We start from the raw sequence: 24,574 nt of genomic DNA, 5'->3' as shown, positions 1-24,574 counted from the left end.
ATATAAAATTTTTCTCCTTCAGGACGAACTAGTTAATTAGAAAAAATTTACCAATTGTTTTTAAGGAAGTTGAATAAATTCTGAGAGTAGGTGATGATAAAAGATGTCACTGTCGTTCCTCATATGAGTTAGGAATGTCAAGAATGAGGCTCCACCTCATCCTGAAGATGTTCAGATTTGTTTTATCCGTTTCTTAGAAACAGATCTGAACTCTCTTAACTCAAACATTTCCTCATGGCAACAGTTCCTCAATAGTTTAAAACTACAAAAAATAATAAATACAATAAAAACAGGGGCCATACAAAGCTGAATTTGAATGATGCTATTAAAGGTTTTTTATTTTCAGACACAGATAACTGTAGAATATACATTTATAGTATTTTATTTGAGGAGTTACACTTAAAATTATTCTGTTTAAAGGCTTTGAAGTTCAAAAATGCTGTAGCAGTATTTATAGTATCTGCAGTAAATATTTGAAAGACTTATCAAAAACTACCAATATATTTTCAAAATTGAATAGAATCTCTTTAATTTGCTGAAGTGATTTGCATAAAAGGAAGAAATTCAAAATATTTAAGGCTGGATGTCTTCAGAGCTGCAGGTGTTTTACCAAGGAGGAAATCATTTCCCCAACTTCTTAAAAACATTTCTGTTTCCTGGCTCAGAGCATCCGCTTGTGGAACAACTTTCCCAAAAATGAAAGTGAAAAAATTTGGTGAAACATTTTTTCTGCCTGTATAAAAAGAGAGAAACCTGTAAAAGGCTCATTGATGATCTGGAGTTGAGAGAGTTTCTGCTTAGACCAACAAACGGTAAGATCTGCAGCTTTTACTGATCATTTAATCACATTTCTATTTTTACATTCATCTCCTGCAGTTCCAGTTGGTTGGGGAAATCATTTAGCAAAACCAAATTTGATTTAAAATCTGGGGATCTCAATTATTATGTTGATGTTAGTGGAGCTAATTAAAATAAAGGGAACAAAGATTTTAAAAAATGCAAAACATCAACATAAAAAAACAAAATGCTCAGCAAACAGAGGACAGGAAACAGGTAAAAGTACAAACAAATTAGAAAATATGGTAAAACCTTAAAGTCAATATTGAACAATTCATATAAATTAATCTATATGGCAAGGCCTAAGTAGCAGTAATGATCAACACAAGGAAATTAACTGAATATAGCAAGATAAAAAAGACAATGAAGAGCAGAGAAATATAATGACCAACAGAAGACAGAAATGAACTTGCATGGCAAAATGTGAACAACACAAAATAAAAACATTAAGAAGTGAAGACAGAAAGACCACAAATATTTCCAACAACTTAGAAAATTCAACTCGATATGGCAAGACATCAACAACAATAATACCAGTAATAAATGATCAAAAAATGATCAGAACAGCAACAACTGAAACTCTGACAGCAAATGCTTGATAAGAACAGTTACTTCTGGGTTCAAAGCTGAAAGCAAAGAGACAAGAGAAAGCTGGTGCAACCTCAGCACCACGTTTAGCTAAAGTCACTCCAAAACATTTTCCATTTCACAGATTGATTCCCAGTCGGAAAACAATCGACTGTATCAAAAAAATCAGTTCAAGTCTGTCAGAGAAACATGGCAGAACCGACCGCAGTCAAACAAAGAATATCAGTTATCACAAGTAGGAGACGGTGAAATGTACACCAGCAGATTTTTTTTTCATATTTTACTCCCTGTTGTCTTTCAGGCCTCCAATATGGCAAACAATTCTGAACTGATGAACACATTAAAACACATGGTGGCCAAGCGCGAAAAAGAGCAAACTGAGCTGCATAATCTAAACGGACGCTTGGCCTCCTACATCGATAAGATCCGCTCCTTGGAGCAGGAGGTAAAGCAGCTGAAAAGCCACGAGTCAAAGCGTGTCACTGAGCTGTACGAGGAGGAAATCAACAAGCTGAGGATGGAGGTGAAGAACCAGAGCCAACAAAGTTCAAGCTTGAAGATAGATGTAGAAGGACTGAAAGAAAGGTGTGTGTTCACAAGCAGAGGCGTGTCGGATTACTGACCAAAACCCATCGAAATAAACCTTCTGAAATTCAATATTAGAGATATTTAAATTTGGATGTTGTTTTGACATCAAGTAGGTAAAAATGACTTTAGAGGAGCAACTATTGCTGTCAATTATTCTAGGAAGGTGATTTCCAAACTATCTAACAACAGATCATTCTATAACATTTTGTCCAGATTCAAACATGGAGAAGCAGCATTCAGCTTCTATGTCCCATAGATTTGGAACAAACTTAAAGAAAAGTGCAAAACAGCAGAAACATTGAGTTTCTTTAAATTTAGACTAAAAACCCAGCTGTTCAGAGTCACTTTTGAAACTTTGATCAACATTCTGATGTGTGCACTTGGTAAAATGCTTCAATCTTTGATGTGTTTGACCTGCCTTGTTGTTGAAATGTTCTGTACAAATAAAATTTGATTAACTGATTGATATTGTGATGAATGACGGGAACATATTTTCTGTCATCCAGTCTGCAAAAGGCAAATGAGGAAAAAGAAGAAGCTTTGGAAAAACTGGCTTTTTTAAAGGAGGTTAGTGCTGCAAGGATCCTTAAGAGCTTGAAACTAAATTAAAAGTAATTTATTGTTAATTTCCTTTTACACTGTTTGGATAGAAACCTAACATCTTTATTTATTCATTTTTTAGGTTTAAATGGTGATTGAACATTAACAGCTGAAGTTTCTAAATATGAACTTTAATCTTTTCTGCTTGATGTTTCCTTCCACTCCTCCAGGATTTGGATGCTCCCACTCGGGCTAGCAAGGCTTCTGAAGCAATGATTAAATCTCTCCAAGATCAGCTTGATTTCCGGAACAAAATCCATAAAGAGGTTTTTTTTTATCCTTTTATTCTTTTATTATCTAGTAAAGCTGTCTTTTTACTAAACTAAAATATTTGAGGGAAACTTTCTAATGGTCCTGCCAAAACTCAGGAGATCCAGCAGCTGCAGATTCGCTTCGAGGAGATGAAGAACAATGACCAGACCGATGGAGCCAATTCTAACCTGGCAGAAATGATGCAGGAGCTGAAGGCAGAGTTTCAGAACTCGACCAACGCTAAGATCAGTGAGACAGAGGACAGGTATAAATCCCAGGTAGGAAAAGGGGATTTACAGAACTGGTCATTAATGAATGATCAGCAGAAAGTACATTAAGAATTATCTTTAAAGTTACAGTTACTGGAGCAAATATTTCATAAGTTAGTGACACAAAAATGAAGTGGAGTAAATCACTGTCTTTAAGGGGGACTTGTTATGCAAAATTCACATTTTGCAGGTTTTTAAACGTCCATTTCTGTTTCCACTGTTTCTAAAAACAGACCAAGCTTTTAAAAACAAGCATCCAGCTGTTCTTTTGTTTTGAAGTTTATATTTTTTATTGTCTCGAAAACCTTCAGAATGCTATGTTAAAAATCAGCAGGTTACCAAGCAACACCAGCCAAGCCTAGCCCGTTGCCTAGCAACCCCACTTGAATTACAGAACATTTGGTCAGCTGTCAAACCGCTTTTCAATGGCTGCTGGAAAAGATGAGTTTAGTTATTGACTTACCATCCAAACAACAATTGCTACATCCTGGTTGGTTGTGCAGGAGGCTCCTCTTTTGCTTTTCAAAGATGTATGGTTGTACAATTGAGCATCTGTTTTCAGCTATTTTCACATATTGAGTTGGGGAAGTGGCCAGCAGCACAAGACGCCCTAAATCAGACAAAAATATCATTATTAAGAATGACTGTTGAGAATGAAAAATCAAAGGTCAATGGTCTGTTTAGACCATAGTCTACAGGTGGGCAGTCCTGGTCCTAGAGAGCCGGTGTATGTTGGACCAGAGAGATGTTGGACATCTCTCTGGTCCAACATACTTGAATCCAATAACTGAATCTCCTCCAGTGCCGTCAGGTTCTCCAGATTCCTGCTAATGACGTCATTATTTGACTCATTATTTGTGTTGAAGTAGAAACACATCTAAAGAGACCCTGCAGGCCTGGAGTTGCCCACCTGCCATAGAACCATCTATCCTCACCTAACCAAGGAAGGATAATGGGTCACCTTTAAAAACATGTCAAACGTTGACCACTAGAGGTCAGCAGAGACAAACCAATAAGAGTTAAAGTACTATCACAGACTATTGCATCTCCATGAAAACACATATTTATTGCTGAAAGCATTATATAATATACAAAGTAACTAATTTAACCATGAGAACTACAAGATCTGCCTCCCATTCCACCTGGACAAACAAGACAACCAACTTTTATGCATCTCTCTAACAAAATGTTTACAATTTTGATGCTATTGCATAAAAATCAAACCCAAACCCAAGATTTCTTCTACTGGTTCTGGAAGCTGAAGTCATAGCAGTTAGAAAGTATCATTTCCTGAAGCTCCAAAGGCACCAAACTCACAGCTCACCTGTGGTTGTATCCCCGCAGATGTCAGACATGAAAGAGATGCTAAATGAAAATAATGAAACCCTGACGAAGTTAAAACAGAGGAACACAAATCTCGAAAACCAGAACCAGAAAAACCTGCGCGAGATCAACTCTCTGAAAGACACGGTACGTAAGACGTTTCTGACATTTACCTTGTCCTCACCAAGTTCTTTAGAAATCATCTCATCTTTATTATGAATAGATTGAAGAAATGGAGGAAAAAAGTCAAACTCTTCAGGAGACCATCGACGCTCTGGAGACTGAGAAAAACAAGATGAAGGACGACATGAAGATCCAACTCCTTGAGTACCAGGACCTGCTGAAAGAGAAGGGGGATCTGGATAGGGAGATCTCCATATATAGGATGCTGCTGGAAAAGGAAGAGCACAGGTAATGTTTGGAGGATCCATAGATGGCGTCTGTTTTTCTAGTCTCCTTCAGTTTTGACAATTATACTTGATGTGTTCCTTTGCAGAATACTAAAGAACCCAGAGGAGAACGATCCTACTGGGAATACCCCACCCCAAACTCCTGCTCCGATCTGACAGCGATTCTCAGCATGCACAGCGTCTTCTGCTGAACTCTGAGCGCCAAACAGCTTCAAGTCAAATAAAACTTTTTAACTGATGCTTTTCTGTGTCGGTTTCTCCAGATTGAGATTTATGTGAATTCATGCGTATAAAACTTTTCTGAAACTGATTCCGTTTGTGCAACATTTCTTTTTTTAAAGATCCATTTCAGTGCAAAAGGCTGAAAGACGCGTGAAAGCAAAGAGAAAATACCCGACAATGAGAAAAATACAAATTTACAAAGAGCAAAACGAGAATAAATTAGGATATTGGAGACAAACTAATATGGCAACTAAAAAAAAATCATCCTTTAAGCATCATAACTCAAGAGGTCAGGGGTCAAACAAGCTGTTTTGACCCAAAGCTGCAGCTTCATGACCCAGAGGATCCACCCTGATGCAAAACAAATTGATGAAAGAGAAAAAGAATTCAATTATGTTAAAGGTCAAACACAAGGTTTGTGCTTTACTACTTTTTATTAAAACTTTCTCCAACATTTTGATTTGAAATTAAGAAAAAGATTTATAACATGCATAACTCATTGATCCACCTTATTTACAGGAAATATTTAAAACAACATAAGAATAATGTTACTAGTGGTAAGAGTCCACCTTTAAAAGATACTAAGAATTGTTGTTTTTCTTACAAACAGCAATAATTTCTAGACTTTCAAAAAGAAACATTAATTAGACGACTCATCGATGACACTCTTTCTCTGAGTGGCGTTTTAGTTTTTGTCTTTCTGCCCAATTGAACACAGACACACTGAGGAACCAGACGGCAGATCCGGGTCAGAGAGGTTCAGTGAATGAACTCTGTCCTCCAGAGTCAGAGGAGACAGGAGGACAGGATGCCAGCAGGACCGTCCACCTACACCGCTGCTCTGAGACAGAGGAGGAAGAGGAGCAAATGGCTCTTCCTCTGTTTCAGACGGTGTAACGGCCATCAGAGCGGTGCAGACTGACCTTTCCATAGTGATCACCACTCCAGCCTCTAAAATGATTTTCCTCATGGAGACAGACTTGAAGAATAATACATTTTCAAGAAAATAAAAAGCTCCTGTTTCTTAAGCTGTACAGTATTTCCTGTGATGAATTTTATACATTCTTTACCGTTTCATAAAAATGTATGAAACTGAAGTTAGTAATAAAATCTTCCCAAAGATGAGAAAATCTCAAGAATCTGATGATTCTGGTCGGTTTGTGAGAAATTCTTTATTTCATCTGTGAAATAAAACTTTTTAAAAAGTTTTAAAAGTTACAATTACTGTAAATATTACAAAATATATTTGTTAAAATAAGTGCACTTTACTTCCAAGTAGTTTTCTTTTAAAAATCATTTTTTTGCTGGATAATATTAAAATATGTTTATTCTGCTCCAGCTGTAGTTCCAACTTTACCATCACTTTCTCAGGCTCGTCTTTGTTTCTGTCTATTTCCAGGTTCTGCATGTTTGGGCCTGATTACATGTATGATACCAGTTTATATTATATGATTATTGTTTCCTGTTAGATTGCTGAGAGCATGAAGTGATAATACTGTTAGAGCTGATAAATACTCACTATTTCAGTTATTATAACACATGGAACAGTTTCATTGAAGCAGAACAACAGATTATCACTAAAATAGAAAAACACAACTTTAGCATGAAATCAAAATTAACATATTGCACTATGAGTATCTGACGATTACATTTTTAATGTTTGTTTAGTTTCTCCTCACCAAATTTAAATAAAAGAAACTGAGCTCATTTCACTGTAGCAAATTTGTTACATTTTCAGCTGATTCTGATTCACTTTCACACTAAACTGTGTCAAAGGATCCAAACTGCATCATCTGTTCCTCTCCTTGTTCACATATGAATTCAAAAGCACCACAGTTCACTTTCACTTTTCTGATCTGCTTCAGAGTTTGATTACGCATTCACATCTCTGCAACCAAAATCCAAAGAACTAGAGTTTGATTAAAGCGGACTAAACAGCCTGGTGTGAATGCACCACGAAGCTCCAAACACAACCCACCTATTTCATGACAAATATTTCAATGAAAGTGATCATTTTCCATCAAAGATGATTGAAAACAACTTCAGTTTGCTCACCATCATTTTCTGTTCCATCTAGAATGACACTAAATATTTATTTTTACATTCTTAACTCAACCAAATCATGTTTACTACTGATCTGGAGGTTTTCCGTCACCATGAGAACAAAAATCTACTAACAAAGAGTGGCTGAAGATCCCGTCCAAAACCCAAAACCAGGATAAAGAGGTTGAGTGAATTTTGTCTTGAGGGTATGGAGGTGGATCGGTATTTCAGAGGAAACTCTGTAGAAGGACAGAGTGCCACCTGGATAGTCCACATACACGCCTACTTTGTGGTGGGGAGCAGAAGATGAGCAGGAGGAGATGAACTCCCTTTTGTTCTCATGGCAGACAGAATAACGACCCTCATCAGAGCAGCTCAGACTCCAGGACATGTTGTTGAATCCAAACTCACAGTCATTACTGCTTCCTTTCCGTTGGACTCCGCTGTAGCTCACAGAGATCTCAACCTTCCCACTCCAAATGACCTCCCAGTAAGAGCGAACAGGAAGGCTCTCCTTGCACAGAACCTGAGGCCAGTAATCAAATCTCTGTTCATGGTCAGGGTAGGACTGGGCCTCATCCACACCAGTAACCTTCCTGTTGTTCTCAGACAGCTGCAGTTTTCTGTTTATTGTGTTTGTGTCGATGGTGAGTTGGCAGGAATCTGATACAAGCACAATGCAGATACAGTTATTGATCATTTATTGACGCCTTAAAGATGGCACAAATTAAATAAAAACATACTTACACTTCTTCAGACCTGGCTTCAACCATTTTGCACCAGCAGGCTCCATCCTGAACAGAAGAGGGTTTCAGCATCAGTATCTTCCAGCAGCAAACATGACATGCTTCTCAAGCAGCTGGTTTATAAAACAAAACAAAGCGAGTGCAGCTTTCTCTCCTCAACCAGCTGTCAGTATTGCTGCAGCTAACATCACCATACCTCAGTTTTTCTGGTTTCCAGGAAGAATCCTGTGCAGTCAGCTGATGCATCCCTTCCTCTCCGGGATGGTTGTAGCTCAAGTCCAACTCCTTCAGATGGGACGGGTTGCAGCGCAGCGCTGAGGCCAGAGAAGCACAGCCTTCCTCTGTGATCAGGCATCCTGACAGCCTGCAGATACGCAATGATCCATTAACTTCCTCAGGCTACAAACATCCACAACATTAAACAAACACACTCGGATTTGGAACAACTGATCAACCCCTAAACTTCCACTGCAAAATAAGCCAAAGCTCACTGTCACCCAAACAGCCAGACCATTCCACCAAGAGCATGAACGCCTCATTCTGGATGCCAACATCTTCTCATGACTATGAACATCACAAGATGGTGGAGCCAACATGAACATGAAGCAAGTTCAGTGTTGAGCCAAAATTATAGGCACATTTCTTGTTTTAGTTGTAGACAGAGCAGAAAAGCAATCAAACACATCCTTCTCCCTAAGAAATGCTGCAAAGCATGTTCATAAATCTTATCCAGGTTTCTGACGTCTGCATGAACCGGAGAAATAAACACCCAGAATAAACTCTGGTTGAATTCAAGGAAGTTTTTATGACCAGGCTGAAAGTCACCGTGGATTTTCCAAATCTGCTTTTTGTTTGAGGCTTCCTTTCAAACACACTTTACATATTTCAATGTAAATTACATTATTCAATAATAACCTGCAGCTAAACTGTATGTGTTCCCTTTCAAATGCGATTAGATATGATCTCCTCCAAATTGTACTTTGAGAGATTAACACAAATACATAAAGAAAAACATTACAGGTTGAAGGAAAGGTTACCTTAGAGTCGACAGAGTGCATCGTACACTTCCAAGTCCTTCACATAGACGCGTAACTCCCTCATCCCTCAGGTCATTGTTACTCAAGTCCAACTCTCTCAAGTGAGAAGACTCAGAACTTAGCACTGTGGAAAGGCTCGCACATGTGCTTGGCGAAAGGTTACAGACACTTAATCTGAGAAAACACAGCAGAAGTAACTCAACACCAAATGCAACTCAGCAGTCTATTGTTACTGCATTAATAGAAGTGTCTCATACTCACAGGGCATTGTTGGACACTTCCAGAACTGGAAGCAACCTTGCAAAGTCCTCATCTGAGTTGATGAATTTCTTCAAGTCAAACAGATTCAGATCTTCTTCTGACGACAGCAAGATGAAGACCAGAGCCGACCACTGGGCAGAAGACAGTTTATCTGTGGACAGACTTCCTGAGCTCAGAGACTCTTGGACTCCTTTAACAAGGGCAACATCATTCATTTCACTGAGGCAGTCAAAAAGATTGATGATTTTGTCAGCAGCCAACTTTTCATTCATCTTCCTCTTTATGTATTGGACCGTTTCATCAGTGGTTTCTGTGCTGGGCTCTTCTCGGGTCAACAGGTCCTTCAAGAGAGTCTGATTAGTCTGGAGAGAAAGACCCAGAAAGAAGCGGAGGAACAAGTCCAGGTGTCCATTGGGACTTTTTAAGGCCATGTCTACTGCACTCTGCATGAACTCATGTTTTCCATGTTTTCTTCTTTTTGATTTTTGGGGAGATGTCTGATTTTTTTCAAGCAGATTGAGTCCAGAGTTGATGAAGGTCTGATGAACATGAAGAGCAGCCAGAAACTCCTGAACACTCAGATGGATGAAGCAGAACACCTTGTCCTGGTACAGACCTCTCTCCTCTCTAAAGATCTGTGTGAAAACTCCTGAATACACTGAGGCTGCTCTGATATCGATGCCACACTCTCTCAGGTCTGGTTCATAGAAGATCAGGTTTCCTTTCTGCAGCTGATCAAAAGCCAGTTTTCCCAGAGACTCAATCATCTTCCTGCTCTCTGGACTCCAGTGAGGATCAGTTTCAGATCCTCCATCATATTTGATCTTCTTCACTTTGGCCTGAACCACCAGGAAGTGGATGTACATCTCAGTCAGAGTCTTTGGCAGATCTCCTCCCTCTGTGGTCTTCAACATGTCCTCCAGGACTGTAGCAGTGATCCAGCAGAAGACGGGGATGTGACACATGATATGGAGGCTTCTTGATGTCTTGATATGGGAGATTATCTTGTTTTCCTTCTCTTCATCTCTGAATCTCTTCCTGAAGTATTCCTCCTTCTGGAGGTCTTTGAACCCTCTGACCTCTGTTACCATGTCAACACACTGAGCAGGGATCTGATTGGCTGCTGCAGGTCGTGTGGTTATCCAGAGGAGAGCAGAGGGAAGCAGTTCCTTCCTGATGAGGTTTGTCAGCAGAACATCCACTGAGCTGGACTCTGTAACATCAGTCAGGATCAGATTGTTGTTGAAATCCAGACAAAGTCGACTTTCATCCAGACCATCAAAGATGAACAGAACCTGGAACGATTCAAAGCTGCTGATTCCTTTGGTTTCAGTGAAGAAGTGATGAATCAGTTCCACCAAACTGAACTTTTTCTCTTTCAGTAAATTCAGTTCTCTGAAGGTGAATGGAAATATGAACTGGATGTTCTGGTTGGTTTTGCCTTCAGCCCAGTCCAGAGTGAACTTCTGTGTTAGGACTGTTTTCCCAATGCCAGCCACGCCCATGGTCATCACTGTCCTGATTGGTTGATCTTTACTCGGTGGGGCCTTAAAGAGCTCTTCTGGTTTTATTTCCGTTTCTGGTCCACATGGCTTCCTGGACGCTGTTTCAATCTGTCTGACCTCGTGCTCCTGGTTGACCTCTCCAGTCCCTCCCTCTGTGATGTAGAGCTCAGTGTAAATCTGACTCAAAAGTATTGAGTTTCCAGGTTTAGGAACCCCTTCAAAGATCTGCTGAAATCTGTTCTTCATGTTTGCCTTAAGATTACTTTGGCAGGTGACAGGAGAACCTAAAATAATAAAAAAAGAGCAGTTAAAATCACTAGCACCTCTTCTCCCATGCTTGTAATAATATTACTCAACACACTTCACTAAAAACATCAAGTCAACTCTTTGGTTCAACAGAAAACAGCCAAGATAAGTCTATTTGTGGGTGGTTGGGTTTCAGGATTCATTCGTCTCTGTGTATTTAGATTGTTTACTTGCTTTTCCTGACAGCTGCACCAGGTTTCTGATCAATCATTGCCTTCAATCAACTCTCTTGCATAAATCTCTCTCAGCCAGTCAGCTCTTGGTCAGAGTTGGTGAGAGATAAAACCATTAAAATCACACATTTTTCTGTTCCCAAAAAGAAATCCGTCTAAAAAGATCAACATTACTGCACATTCTGGAGAAGCTGAGGATTAAAGTTAAAGCCGTTTATGATGAGTGTGAGGATAGAAATGACTCTTCAGAGTGAAATGATCACTTACTGTTGTGCAGGCGAGTAGCCAGCTCCTCCTGCTTCATCTTCCTCAGGAAGCTCACAGTGATGTTCAGTAAGTGCTCTCTGTTCTTCCTCCTCTGCTCCTCATCCTCACCCTCCTTCTCACTCTCCAAATACTCTGAACCAAATGGACTCAGACATGTTTTAAACTTGTTCAACTCTTCCTTCATAAAAGTGAACATGTTTTCTTCCACCGCCTGAAAAGCAACACAAGATGAAGGACATCAGACTGGATCAGAACATCAGGTCCATGTTGGACAGACTGAAGGTTCTGTGGTCTACAAAGACTGAACAGAACCGATGTACAGACCTTAAATACGGAGTCCAGCTGTGTTTGAAGCTGCTGTGCAGACGGACCAGTGGGAACCTCTGAGCCATGCTGGTCCTCACTGTGGAGGAACAATTAGCAGATATTGTTTTTTCTCAATTATACAAACTGATTATTTACTTTACTTTCAGTATGGAAGAATATTTACTGAATATTCATCTTTGTAGTGTTCAGCTCTGGTTAAGGTTGTCCTAGTTAAAGCCTCCTCCTCTTCCCTACATCTGTCCAGCTGCAGCTGACCTGTTGTCCTCGGTAGCTCCCAGTAAAACTGTCTTTAACTCACATAACTGAATAATCTCATCTCTATATTTTACTTGATGCTTTATGGACAGTTTCTGCATTTCAAACTTCCTACTTTTCCAGACTTATTCAATTTACCTGGTAGTTTTTTTTTCTTACAATATTTCTTTAAATTTGATCAGAAAACATAGTTGAGAAAGTCTTATTATCTACAGAATCAACATATTAAAAACAATGTGCTAAACATGAGTTTTCTGTTTCATTTGGACAAATTTAAAAAGAAAATGGAATAGAAGAACCAGAACAAACTTTGTCAAATTATCTAAAGCTGGAAAATATCCTGCATGATCTACTGTACTTACACATTTGTTTCTTTTTTAGTCCCAAGGTTGTGAAAAAACTCCCACCAAATGTTTGACAAACACTGAAAAGACACTGAACTGTTTTTAACTAAATCCATGACTTCAAATTTGTCTCAATTTCATTGCATTAAAACATCACTTTCAGTTATAACATATGAGCCTGGCTCATATGTTATAACTAAGCCTGGCTTTTATGGTAAATGTTATTCTAAAACTGTAAAACTTTTGTGGTAAAAATGAAATATTCATCTAAAAGTTGAAACTTTGACATGTTCAAGTCCTTTATGATTTAATATTCACCTAAAATAAAACAACTTCAGATATTTACTCACCTCTTAAAATCAATGAGCCGCCCCTTCGATGAGTCACTGCGCAGGGAGGCTGAGCTGGATCCAGATTCTGGTTCTGGTTCTGGTTGCTTCCTGTGAAAACGTGGTTTGATGATGTGAGGACAGCAGGAGATGTTTACCAGATGACTCAGAAAGATTTAAGCAGCAACACTGATCCATTTTGCTTCACAGAAATGTTTAAACTTTGACTAGGCCACTTCATAGCCTTCATTTTGTTGGTCTTTCTAAGCCAATCATACGTTGAACTGGTGATGGACTGAATTGGTGTTCTCCATCTGCTCACCTCCAGGATTTACTGTTGCAGAGACTCATGGTTCCTCCAGCTGCTAACACTGTAAAGCATCATTCTGCCATCACCGTGCTTAACTCTTGGAATTATGTTCTTGTTCTATATATTATTGCTGAGCTTTTTCTCCACAGAAAGCAGATAATATTGGATGAGTTGGTGATGCAATGACAGATGCAAATAAAGCTAACAAGGGTTTATTAGCGGTAGCATCAACCACCTCAAATCCCAAAATACAATGAAAATATCTGTTACTCAAACTGCCTGACAGAAAAAACCCAGGACAATAAAAAATGAACAGAATATTTGAGATGAAATAATCCTGCCAGGACAGAATCTTGTGTTTAACATAATCAAGACCAAATAACATTTTTAATGAATTTAGGACAGTTTGAGGACTTAATTTTAGATTTATTATATCGTTTATTATTCATGTGATAATATGATTATTCTGATTAACGATGTTTAAAACCCCAATAATGTCCATATTGATAGTTTGCTATATTCTCCTCTTTTTGTTCAATGAAAGTATCATTAAAAATGAATTCATTAAAAAATATGATTAAATGAAGTTATTGATAAAGAGCTTTATTTTAATTGCTTTAGATTTGATCACATTTGACTCTGTTCTAACATCTGGAGACAGCTCACCTCTTGCTTTGTTTAAAATCAATGAGCCGACCCTTTGACGTGTCACTGCGTAGGGACCAAGAACTATGTCCAGATCCAGTCTGTGGTTCTGGTTCTGGTTGCTTCCTGGGAATAAAAATGGTTTGTGATGAGCGTGCAGAGCTCTGACATGGAGAGGACTCGGTAGAGACGGTGACCTCACCTCTGGTCCTCATGTCCCCCGCTGACAGACGTCTTAGCGGGACGGACTGCGTCCTCGCATTCCTGATCCATCCTGCTCAGCTCACACACCGTCTACCTTCATCTGAAACATCAACACACACACATTGATAAAACCTGATACTTAAAGTGAAATTAAAGTGAATATTCAGATTCACTGGCAGTCATTTTCTATATCTGCTACATCTGATGTCAGGTGAAAATATCTTAGTACCTTTGAATTAAGACAAAACTAATTTACAAGTAACTTTTCGGCAAGAAACATGAGCCTGTTTTAAATCAATAATTCCTTAATATTCTTTAAAACGTTATTCTTCTGGCAGATTATTTCTCTCATTACATCAGAGCAGTAATCTGTCAATGCAATAAGTTCTTTTTAATCAATATTAAGCTCATATTTCTTACTGTAAAAGTTACCTTTACGTCACATATTTTCACTAGAAACTAAACAAAAATACTTGATAAGATTTTGTTCTCAAAGATCAATAAATTTTAAACTCTAATTAACTTTTAACACTGGAACTGGAAGACATTTTAAATACCCCAAATAAATAAACAAAACATCAAAAATAAACATAAAATTAATTATGGAGTTTCTGTAAACAGTTATATTTTAAAATCAAGGGCTCATTGAGACACAAACTCCAGACTGAAGACTTTTATCACCCTGTTTTTGTTTTAGCAGAAAGAGAAAAATGATCAATCATGCAGCTGGAAATTACATTTGTTTCAATTTATAATTTGATTAACTGATTTAATCTCTTTGTTGTTTGAATCATTGTAGGACAAACTGATTTACAAAAGAACAGAGAGTGCAACCCCACAGCATGTCAGTGGACTTTGACTAGGCCCAGAGTTTTATGGCTCAGCCTCTCTCTCCTCTGTGGATTTCAGTGTGCTGCACCTCCATGCTTCTGTTCCCAGAGCTGGATTTGGGTTATAATTAACATTATTCCAGATGATTCAGTTACATTTCCAGAACTTCTGCTCGTTTTCTGCGTTCTCTCCAGAAAACTTCAGCCAGACTTTTATGATTCTATTAGAGCAAAGGTCGCCTGGTTGTTAATATTTCACCTGAGTCGCTCTGAAGAATAAAGTTGAGCTGCAGAATAATTCATTTATTTATTGATTAGCCCGATTGATTCATTTATATGACGCATCCAAAGATGCTTTTTTCTCTTGTTATTATGATAAAAACTATTTAGTCCCTTAGAGAATCAACGTATCGGTGACGTATGACGCTTTTCCTGTTTGCAGATTGACGCAGCGGCGCCTTTTTCTACGTGTTTATCAGTTTTTACGTTGTCTCATAATAATAAAAACATCTTCTCACCTTCAGATGTCTTAAATAACTTGTAGGGTAAATAAAAACAGCAGGAGCGTCGTGATGCTCTGCAGCGGCTGTCCGCCGGATCTCTGGCCGGTGTCAGAGTGTCAGGCGGCGGCCAGAGCAGCGGCTCCTCTCCGGTCCTCTGGAGGCTGAACAGGAGCTACAGCAAAATCTGGAAACCCTGTTTGGAGAAGAACCACATGAAGAACCATGTCTCTGTTTTCAGAGTCAGCTGACAGCAGCACTCTGCTGCTCCATCATGGCGGACAGCAGTAACGGTGCTTCTTCCCCAGTTTCCGCTCCTGTGCAGAATGTCTGCAGAGATCAGCTGTTTCTGCTGCAGCTCGACTCTTCACAACTCACTGCATTAACAACATTAAAATGTGGTTAGGTTACCTTCAGCTGGAGGCTCGCAGGGAGAAAAGCAGCTGCGTCACTAGGAGGGTAAAAGTGAAAGTAAAACTGTTGAAGTGGAAACTTAAAGGGGCAGCATGGAGGCTGACTGCTCCATGCTGCCCCCCAGGACGGGAAACCTTTAATAATATCTAAGAGAAAAACTTGATTTTATTCCTACCTCGATTTGGTGAAGTTTGCTGCCCTCCGCCTCAATCTTCTTAAATCTAATAAAGCTTCTTGTTTGTGCCACGATCATAACAATGTTAATAATAAATGTGAAGAAATAGACACATAAATAAACCAACAAATGAGAGTTTGAAGGTCAAAGGGTCAATCAGCCACCCTCCTCCCATGATTGGTGTCAAATGTTTACCTTTGTGCAGTAACATTTTTTTTATTAGTGCCATTATTATTTTGAGATATTAATATAAAACAATTTACACAAGTCATCGGAGGTCAAAAAATGACCTCTGATTTATGACCTCATTACTTAAACAACATTTGAATCTAAACAGTAAACTATAAATATATTTTATACTTCAAATTAACTCTCTACAATGAGACAAAGGAATTTAAAATTTGGAAAGTTACTTGAAATATTTTGGAAAGAGATTGCATAACATTTCCAACATGATACATTTCAACACAATGTCATAAATCTTATATTAATACATATATAAGAAACAGAGACGCAGTGCTTTGCTACTAATTGTCAACACAATAATCAGATAAATTCAGGAAAAAGTTTTAATTTAAAAAATGGCAAAGAAGAAACGGTTAAAACATCAAACATGTTTTTACTGTGAATTCATGGCCTTAATAAACTATATGAGAATTTTTAATCAGACCTTATTCTTTTAATAATTAAAGAAAGTTTTTTCATGAAGTCACTGAAAAAACTTATTACTTAAATGAAACATTTTTACGATCCGTTTCTTTATCGCTACATAAATGCTTCATTATTATCCAGTCGGGCCTCTAATACACACACAGATCAGGAAACTTCATCTCATAGACGGGCGTGGACCGCTGAGACGGCTGTCCTGACGGAGACGGAGGAGGACGGACGATCAGGTCAAAGACCCGGTCCAGTTTGGACTGAAGCAGAGACGTCTACGGGGAAAGACGATACCGTCTGTCAGTCAGACAGTTTGACATGTTTTCATTGAACAAAGTGTCTAATCTGACCAAAACCAAAAACGCTTTAACATAAATAGTTCGGTTTGATTGGGGACCAAATTGGAACCATTTGTTACATTTTCAGCTGCTGTAGTTTCCTTTCTCTCTGTCTAGAGTCAAACGAGCTAAACGAACCTGTTCCCTTCCTCGCCTCTAGGGGCGCTGCATGAAGAACCACTGAAGGAAACAACATAAAAAAACCTCTGGAGACAGAGAGCGCAACTTCCTCCTTTTTGAAATGGAAACCAAAATGGTGGCATCAGATTTTAGCAGTTATTTGTCTTTTCTTCTGCTAGCTCCAGGCTGGCTGTTTGTTTTGGTTGTATTTACCCAGAATGCACTGCGCTGTAGTCCATTTACTGCTTGTGGAGACTGTGGAGCGCATTTTAACTGCACTAGAGTTCACTTCAACCAAACCCAGACCGAGGTTTGTAAACCAGAGTTTGATCAGCATTCACACCAACCCAACCGGACCGGACTGACTCAACAAGCGGACTGGAGTTGGGTTAAAGCGGACTGATCGGTGCTGGTGTGAATGCAGACCAAGTGTCTCACCCTGGATCCACAGAGAGCTGCTATTTCCTCAAAAGGAGCAGTCTGAAACCTCTCCACCACCTCCATCCTCTTCCTCCTCTCCTCCTCCTCCATGCCTCCTCTGTCCTCTGAAAGAAAGACAACGTCTCAGATAAACAGAGAAACAAATGAAAAGCACCTGCAGGTAAAAGGCTGCGGCTTACCGATGGTGTTCTTCAGCGTCTCAAAGGTGATCTGCTCAGTCTGAGGTTTCTGCAGAGCAGAAAGTGAAACTTGAATCAACGTTCAGACGAACAGATGGACTGACAGGCAGATCAAACCTGAGGATCAAACCTGAGGCTCAGCGCTGGCCTCCTGCTCGATGGCGATCTGGAGAGAGATGGTGTCTGCGATACTCATCTTCCTGGACAGACGGTCTTCATCTGGACCAAAACTAAAGTCAGAGATCTACAAATCACAGGCCGACTTCCACACTGAACATTTCCTGTCTCAGAAAATCCTGAAACAAACTTGTTTACCGGTCAGCTGAGGAGTGTAAGGCGTGTTGATGCGTTCACACTGTGCGCTGTAGCTGCTTCCTGTCAGCGCCTCGCAGATCTTGGACTGGACAAACAGGAGAGCTTTGTCCACCTTCAGATCCCCGTTTGGGATCCTGACAAACCAATCAATCAATTATTACTTGGCATCAGTCCAACCGGAAGTCGTCTGACTGGCTTGTTTTTGTACCTGGGTTGGTCACACAGGACGCTTTCGGGCAGCAGGTGTGGCGCCCCCTTCTGTCGACTCTCTATGACCTGCAGAAATATAAAACTAGAGTAGACACGCTGAACACACCTGCACTCTTTATTTCTACGCTCTGATGACCTGAGTGACGTGCTGATGGAGCGGCGGCGGCGGGCCGAGCTGCGACAGAACATGGAGGGCGGCGGCGCAGACGGCGTGAAGACTGCAGCGGTTCAAAACAGACAGACTCTCCTGATTGGACACGCCCATTTCCTGAGCAGCCAATCACAGAGGAGTCCATGAGAGAGGAGGACAGCAACACTGAGACCCAACAGGTGATCTGAGCTCACCTGCAGAGCCAGGAGGAGTCGGATCAGGTCCACCAGAACCTCCTCACTGACCAGTTCCACACTGAGGACAACCAGTAAGATGAAGAGCGCCTGGTACTGGCTCGGCCCGTTGGACTCCTCCTTACAGGCCAGGAAGACGTGTCTGTAGAGCCGCTGGGCGTGCTGCACAGCAGAAACTGAAACCTCAGAGGAAGTTTCATCTCTTTATTGTTTTCTTCTCTTTGTAATGAAATGAATTTTATTGAGAATCATCCAGATTCTGAATGAACATCGTTCTCACCTTCCTGATGAACAGGTTGTCCTGTCGGGAGCATCTGTCCTCCTTCTGCTCCAGAACCGACACGTCAAACGTCACACTGTCCACAAACCAACCAGACAATCAACTGCAAGTTACATTCTGCCGCTAAATTGGCTGATTCAAACTGGTTTCGTGCATCTGCCACTAGATGGCAGTGTTCGGCATGCCGTTCCTGACCTGACCGCGGTGATCCTGGCTGCGTTGTGACGGCGGTCGATGAGCGAGGTGAGGATGGACAGAACCAGCAGGCGGATCTCCGGGTCGTCCATCAGGGTGAAGGACAGCAGCGGCTCCAGGAAGGAGGAGGGCAGAGCGGTCAGCAGGTTGCTGCTGTCGTAGCGCTCCGAAACCTAAAGAGGAACCACCAGACAGCCATCCATATTCGGTTTTATTTTACTGCTTTTAAAGCTGCAGTGTGTAACTTTTAGAAAACATTTTTTTTTATCTTTCTGTTCAAACAGTTTCAATCTGTGAAAAAAATCAAACTCTTCCAGCATAGCATGTTGCCAACACTACAGCTAGTTAGCATGTCCACCGATGATACCTGGTAACATTGAGTTGTTAAGTACATGAGGATGATTGACAGCACAAAGCCCCGCCTCCTGACTCTGACTGGTTGGTTTTAGTAGCTCAGGAAGGAGATCGATCTTTTCAGTCTCACATTATGCTAACGTCATAAAGGCAGTTTGAACAAATATCTAAAAGCATATTATTTATTAAAGAACTGCAGCTTTAAGGCTTCAAACTGTCACTTTACAGTTTCAGTGTTTTGAGAGTTTATACAAGAAACATTTCCATTAATGGACTTTAGGTTATTTCTACGTTGTACTGCCATCACCAGCTTGTTTAGTGATATTAATAATAGTATCATTTAAACCTGGCTCCCCACCTGCAGCAGAGACTTCAGCAGCATCACCTGGATCATCCTGCTGCCTTCAAACCTGAAACACAGGCTCGCTTACTGCTTGTCATGTAACGGCTGGACGGGACAGGGACGGGGGAAGTTACCCGGCGTTCGGAGACCCGAGGGCCGGGTAGATGCCGGGTACTGGGATTTTGCCCATGATGAACAGCATGACCTCTGACCTCTGGTAGACAGGAAGTGTGTTGGCAAAGGATCCTGCAGCAGCATGAATCAAAAACACATTTAATGTTTAAATAATAATTCAGATTAAAAATCAGACCCGGCTCTGACCGATGGTTTTGATGACGGCGTCCTGCAGCGTTTTCTCGTGAAACGACGTCGTTTTGTGTTTTCCGGCGTTGTCGTAGTAACCAGTCAGCTGGTAGTCGACGCTCTGCCTGAGTTGCCGCAGCAACGTGTTGAACACCTCCAACACGGTGGGACCTGCAACACAGAGCAGAAAACTGTCAGACGGAGCGCGGTCCGGTCCTGGTTCTGAGTCCGGTTCTGGCTCACCTACGGATCCAGTGGCTTCGATCACAGCGGCCTCAGACAGAACCTCCACGATCCCGGCCCGGACGGACGCCGGACTCCTGCTGTTGGCGTCCAGGTGACCCAGCAGCTGCTGGATGACCAGGTGGGAGTGCTGGGACTGAAAACACATCATTTGGTCACAGCAGCGCCACCCTGTGGAAACACGGCGACACGGCGGAGCGGTTCTGCTGACCTGGATGGAGAACATGATGATCTGGAAGCAGCGAACAGCAAAGCCTCCTCCTTCCCACAGGCTGCGGCTGTCCAGGTGCCTGGACACACACCTGACCCTCAGAGACACTTCCTGTCCCAACGCTAATGCTAACGCTAACACACCTGCGCTTTGGGAGTAAGATCCACACAATTTACCAGAAACAAATTCAGATTTTTATAATTTAGATAAATTAAGTCAGAAAAAAATCTCAAATTTCAAATTCAAAAAGTGGAGAAACTGAAACATCCAAAAACAAAGTTTGACCATTTATAATCTTGTTTGAATATCTAAGTTCACTTGAAATATAACAGCAGCTTGACAATTCTAGAACATTGATAAAAAGTAATGGTTTAGTTTAAGTTATGTGACATTTTTCTGTTTTCAGTGAAATAATCTGCTAACAGAAGTAGGAATTTAGGTAAATTAGTTTAGTCTTATTTCAAGACAGTTGGAAACAGTTTGCATCCAGTGGCGACTGTAACACTCATGCTGGCATCAGTCTGTTAGTCACTAGCTGCAGTTAGCCTGAAGTTTTGTCTTTCTAATCAGAAAACATGAAACGATCAGGATTGTTTTCCTGATCTGGCTGGAAAACGATGTTATTAGATGAAATGCTGCTGATCTAATCAGTGAGGCGTTTCTCACATGAGAACGGGCCTGATGGCGTTGTTGATGTGTCCGTACGCGGCTCGGCCCAGCAGCTCTCTGAAGCACACCTCCGTCTGCTCAGCAGGAGAACCGCTGCAGGTGAACACATTCACTGGTTCATCCTCATGAAGCGCCGATGGAACCAGAACAGGCGATGCTCTGAACTTCCTGTCAGCTCACCCGTTGCTCTGCTCCAGGTTGACCAGCAGGGCGGGGACGATCTGCTCCATGTGCCGCGGCTCCCAGATGTTGACCTGCAGCTCGTCGTCCACCGTCTTCCTGACCACGCCCTGCAGGCCGCGGATCCCCGACACGCGGATCCTGACCCACAGAAAGTCACATTTCTTCAACCTGAGACCCGAACAGCAAACTGATTTCTGTCGTTACCCAGTTGTCTTTAAAATTAGGATTTGTTTAACAATGAGAAATATTTATATTTACATTTTCTACGAGGAGAAAATACTTTTTAGATATCTGGAACATCAAAAGCAAATGAGAAATTATCAAAATATTTATAAAGTTTTTTACAGATGAATGTTTTCTTCCAAAATCTTAATAATTTAACAGTTTTACTCATTTGAATACATTTTTTGCATAGTTTTTGACAGCAGAAACTGTAAACGTTTCGTGAAGAGCATCTGGAAACTGACCTGATCCGAGTGTCGGGGTCGTCGTGGTCGGAGTGACACATTTCACTGAACCGAGACACGAAGAAGTCGTAGCTGCGATGATACGAAGGCGTGTCCTCCTCGATGTTCGCAAACTTCACAAACTGCAACCAAAACAAACATTTTTCTTGAAAAAAGTCAGATTTCTTAACAAAAGTAAATCAGTTGATTTAAAAACATCATCAATAATTAATTAAAAACTCTCACAGCCTAAAGCTCACAGAAGGGATGGATAAATTAACCCCTTTATGAAACTATTTTCTGTCACTTCCTTATTAGTCATGGTGAGCGGGTCAGGTGTGTGTTCGTACGGAGCCGGTGGCCAGGATGTGCAGGTGCGGCCTGTCGGCCTCCAGCAGCAGCCGCAGCGTCCCGAGGAAACTCTCCACCAGCAGGTTGATGCTCTGGCAGTGGCAGGCCAGCAGCAGCTGCTCCATGGCCTCCAGCGCGATGCACACATACCTGCAACGGCAACAGCTGCTTTAACGGGCCGCTAACTGCTAACCAGACCCCACATGGTTCTGGTTCTGACCCGTAACGGTGGCGGTTCAGCTCTCTGGTCAGACGCTCCGACAGGTAGGCAGCGATCCTGTCCAGCTTCTCCGGTGCCGACAGAGCGAAGAAGGTCAGCTTCTCCATGTTGGCCTTGACCAGACCGTCCTGAGCACACAGCACACGACCCCAGCATGACCCCAGCATGACCCCACCACGAGGGACAACACTCTGTGTGTGTGTTTACCTCTGGGTCTTCAGGGAAAATGTTGTCCACCAGCCGTTTGTAGCGCGGACGCAGCGCCCAGCAGCAGCCACACACACCTGAAACAATAAAACATTAAGATTTCATACGTTTGTCCAAAATGTTGAAAAGTAAACATTGAAGAAATGACTCAAGTCATTAGGTCAAAAATCTACTTAATTATTGACTGACTGATCAAATTATCAGTCATTTAATATTTAAACATTACATCATCAGACAGACCAGAATACAAAGTTAAGAATAAATTTTAACATTTTAAGGACTAAAATGACAATAATTCATATAAGGAAGACAAATAACAGACAAAATTTGTTTTTTTCCAAATTAGCTTCTTTCAATAAAAACACTTTAATAAAAGCAGCAGGTGTGTCTGCTGAATTATTAAAACAAGTTTGTTTTTCAGTCAATGGGTAGAAAATCCAGAAATTTTACTCAAGTAAAAGTAGAAATGCTTTATTAAATAATTACTCAAATTACTGCGCACTAAAAATACTCTTAAAGGTAAATTTTGTTTCAAATAATTAAGTAAATGTAACTAGATGCTACAAACTCCCAGACATCAGTTCTCTACTCAGCCAGAAGGGGGCATCAGAGCGTCTGCTGGCTTTAATCTTTAATCTGTCATGGTGAGTTTCAGGGATTAAAAGGTTGTCAAAGCGTCACCGTCAGGAATCCCCACTTCTCCACCTTAATCCTTCATGTTGTGGGTCCAGATGGACGGAACCGGGCCGCGCCGCAGTAACGCTGCGTCTCGGCAGTTAATCCCACTGCTGCTGCTGCTCGTTGCATAACGTCTTTATACTCTTATTGTTTTCCATCAAAAGAGCTTAAAGAGTCCAGAGCGCGGTTCTACACACACAACTGGACATGTGACCTGTTTGGACCTCAGAACCAGAAACATGCCTGTAATCAGCTCTGCATAATCTGGAGAATTACTGGATTCAGTTTAAATCCAACCATAACGGCTGAGCGAGCCGAGCTGCTTCTCACATAAAACCTGCAGTAAAAACAGAACTTTCTGGTAAAATAAAAGACCAGGAGCAACTTGTTTGGAAAGAAAAAGATTTTTCCAAAGAAGAAAACAAGTTAATAGCTGCAAAAACTAAATAGTTGGAGTGTAACAGCAGAATGTTTAACATGAAAATATGACTCACATCGTGATCTAGATTATTACTGACCTGCATTTGCTCTGATTAAAGTTTACATTCTGTTTTTATTTATATAAAAATGGGCTTAAAGTCTTAAAAGTTAATTCATTAAAGCTCAATATCTACTATGTTCAGTTTTAGCTGCGTTATATTTTACAATTCCAGACTTTTTCAAACTTTTTCCTCAGAATGGAGAACCTGAAGGAGTCTCATGCAAAATGATGTTTAGAAAAGTTCAATCTGCATTTTGTTCAAATCTATAACTGTTATTAATTCATCCCACAATAAATGCAGTTTGTAGATTTTTGATACTTTCATTCTGTTTGTTCAGCACCAGAAGTGAAATAAAGGGGTCAGAATCACTTTATTAAAATAAACGAGTTTTTTATTTTCAGGTCTGAAACCAAACCAATCAATAAGTTATTAATAGATATAAATACCAATGAAATCAATGAATCCATCAGTTCTTTGTGAACAGAAACATGTTAGGTCAGAGTTATGAGTTATAATGTTAGGATTATTGGACGAGGATAAAGACTGGAATCTGTGCCGGGAACTTATGAATTATGATTACGCTCCAAACCGATCGGTTGGGTTTGATAAGATGAAATTAAAATAATCGTCTGATAGCAGGAAGATGAAAAGGTCAGATGGAGATAAACGGTGAGAAACAAACAGAAAATATAAAATATTCTAAATTCATTTGACATTTTATTTCTTCTACAAATAACAGTTGTTTAATCTGAAAGAGAGATGTGACTAAAACACCATCATTACTCTAAATATGAGGAAACAACCTTTAGAAATATGAAACATTATTTATAAAATATGTAATTAATAAAGAGATTGAGTTGGATTTAAAAAAACGATAAATTTAATTTAACTCAATGTAGAAAAATGAGATTTATGATTAATAAATGATGAATATTATCTTACCATACATGAGGATGATTCCTTCAGCTCACATCCACACACCAGTGGAGATAATCCACACCCACACACACCCACACACACACACACACACACACACACACA

General features: G+C 40.4%; 3 protein-coding genes across 4 annotated transcripts in view; 1 reads left to right on the top strand and 2 right to left on the bottom strand.

Annotated features, from left to right (window-relative positions):
* The first annotated feature begins 749 nt into the window (after positions 1 to 749).
* LOC129356627 (desmin-like) lies at positions 750 to 5,190 on the top strand. Its single transcript, XM_055026211.1, has 8 exons — positions 750 to 812; positions 1,727 to 2,010; positions 2,520 to 2,580; positions 2,784 to 2,879; positions 2,982 to 3,143; positions 4,479 to 4,604; positions 4,681 to 4,868; positions 4,954 to 5,190. Exons 2-8 carry the CDS (start codon positions 1,736 to 1,738, stop codon positions 5,021 to 5,023), a joined length of 978 nt encoding a protein of 325 aa, XP_054882186.1. The 5' UTR covers positions 750 to 812; positions 1,727 to 1,735; the 3' UTR covers positions 5,024 to 5,190.
* A 290-nt stretch (positions 5,191 to 5,480) lies between these two features.
* Positions 5,481 to 16,219, bottom strand: LOC129356624 (NACHT, LRR and PYD domains-containing protein 5-like). Its single transcript, XM_055026202.1, has 12 exons — positions 15,583 to 16,219; positions 15,190 to 15,367; positions 13,840 to 13,941; positions 13,659 to 13,763; positions 12,704 to 12,793; positions 11,752 to 11,830; positions 11,428 to 11,638; positions 9,177 to 10,965; positions 8,916 to 9,089; positions 8,075 to 8,242; positions 7,880 to 7,926; positions 5,481 to 7,795 (listed from the first exon to the last, which is right to left on the bottom strand). Exons 3-12 carry the CDS (start codon positions 13,908 to 13,910, stop codon positions 7,263 to 7,265), a joined length of 3,267 nt encoding a protein of 1,088 aa, XP_054882177.1. The 5' UTR covers positions 13,911 to 13,941; positions 15,190 to 15,367; positions 15,583 to 16,219; the 3' UTR covers positions 5,481 to 7,262.
* Positions 16,220 to 16,315: 96 nt separating this feature from the next.
* The window catches only part of LOC129356625 (protein EFR3 homolog B-like), a 9,878-nt gene continuing 1,619 nt past the window's right edge, over positions 16,316 to 24,574 (bottom strand). Inside the window, exons 3-23 of one of the 2 annotated variants that reach the window (XM_055026204.1) lie at positions 22,374 to 22,450; positions 22,167 to 22,294; positions 21,946 to 22,096; positions 21,617 to 21,738; positions 21,147 to 21,287; positions 20,964 to 21,059; positions 20,298 to 20,376; positions 20,087 to 20,222; positions 19,862 to 20,014; positions 19,675 to 19,786; positions 19,556 to 19,607; positions 18,844 to 19,016; positions 18,649 to 18,724; positions 18,369 to 18,530; positions 18,160 to 18,291; positions 18,022 to 18,089; positions 17,814 to 17,947; positions 17,629 to 17,717; positions 17,499 to 17,547; positions 17,317 to 17,423; positions 16,316 to 16,695 (exon numbers count right to left, since the gene is read on the bottom strand). In XM_055026204.1, the coding sequence (XP_054882179.1) occupies positions 16,561 to 16,695; positions 17,317 to 17,423; positions 17,499 to 17,547; positions 17,629 to 17,717; positions 17,814 to 17,947; positions 18,022 to 18,089; positions 18,160 to 18,291; positions 18,369 to 18,530; positions 18,649 to 18,724; positions 18,844 to 19,016; positions 19,556 to 19,607; positions 19,675 to 19,786; positions 19,862 to 20,014; positions 20,087 to 20,222; positions 20,298 to 20,376; positions 20,964 to 21,059; positions 21,147 to 21,287; positions 21,617 to 21,738; positions 21,946 to 22,096; positions 22,167 to 22,294; positions 22,374 to 22,450 (2,372 nt within the window). In that variant the 3' untranslated portion in view covers positions 16,316 to 16,560. Of the gene's footprint in view, positions 16,696 to 17,316; positions 17,424 to 17,498; positions 17,548 to 17,628; positions 17,718 to 17,813; positions 17,948 to 18,021; positions 18,090 to 18,159; positions 18,292 to 18,368; positions 18,531 to 18,648; positions 18,725 to 18,843; positions 19,017 to 19,555; positions 19,608 to 19,674; positions 19,787 to 19,861; positions 20,223 to 20,297; positions 20,377 to 20,963; positions 21,060 to 21,146; positions 21,288 to 21,616; positions 21,739 to 21,945; positions 22,097 to 22,166; positions 22,295 to 22,373; positions 22,451 to 24,574 lie in introns of both variants that reach the window. The other variant, XM_055026203.1, reaches the window with a different exon arrangement.

Source organism: Poeciliopsis prolifica, unplaced genomic scaffold, assembly GCF_027474105.1.
Source record: "Poeciliopsis prolifica strain line A6 unplaced genomic scaffold, Auburn_PproV2 SCAFFOLD181, whole genome shotgun sequence".
Taxonomy (NCBI): Eukaryota; Metazoa; Chordata; class Actinopteri; order Cyprinodontiformes; family Poeciliidae; genus Poeciliopsis; species Poeciliopsis prolifica.
This window is presented reverse-complemented; position numbering and strand designations above follow the sequence as displayed.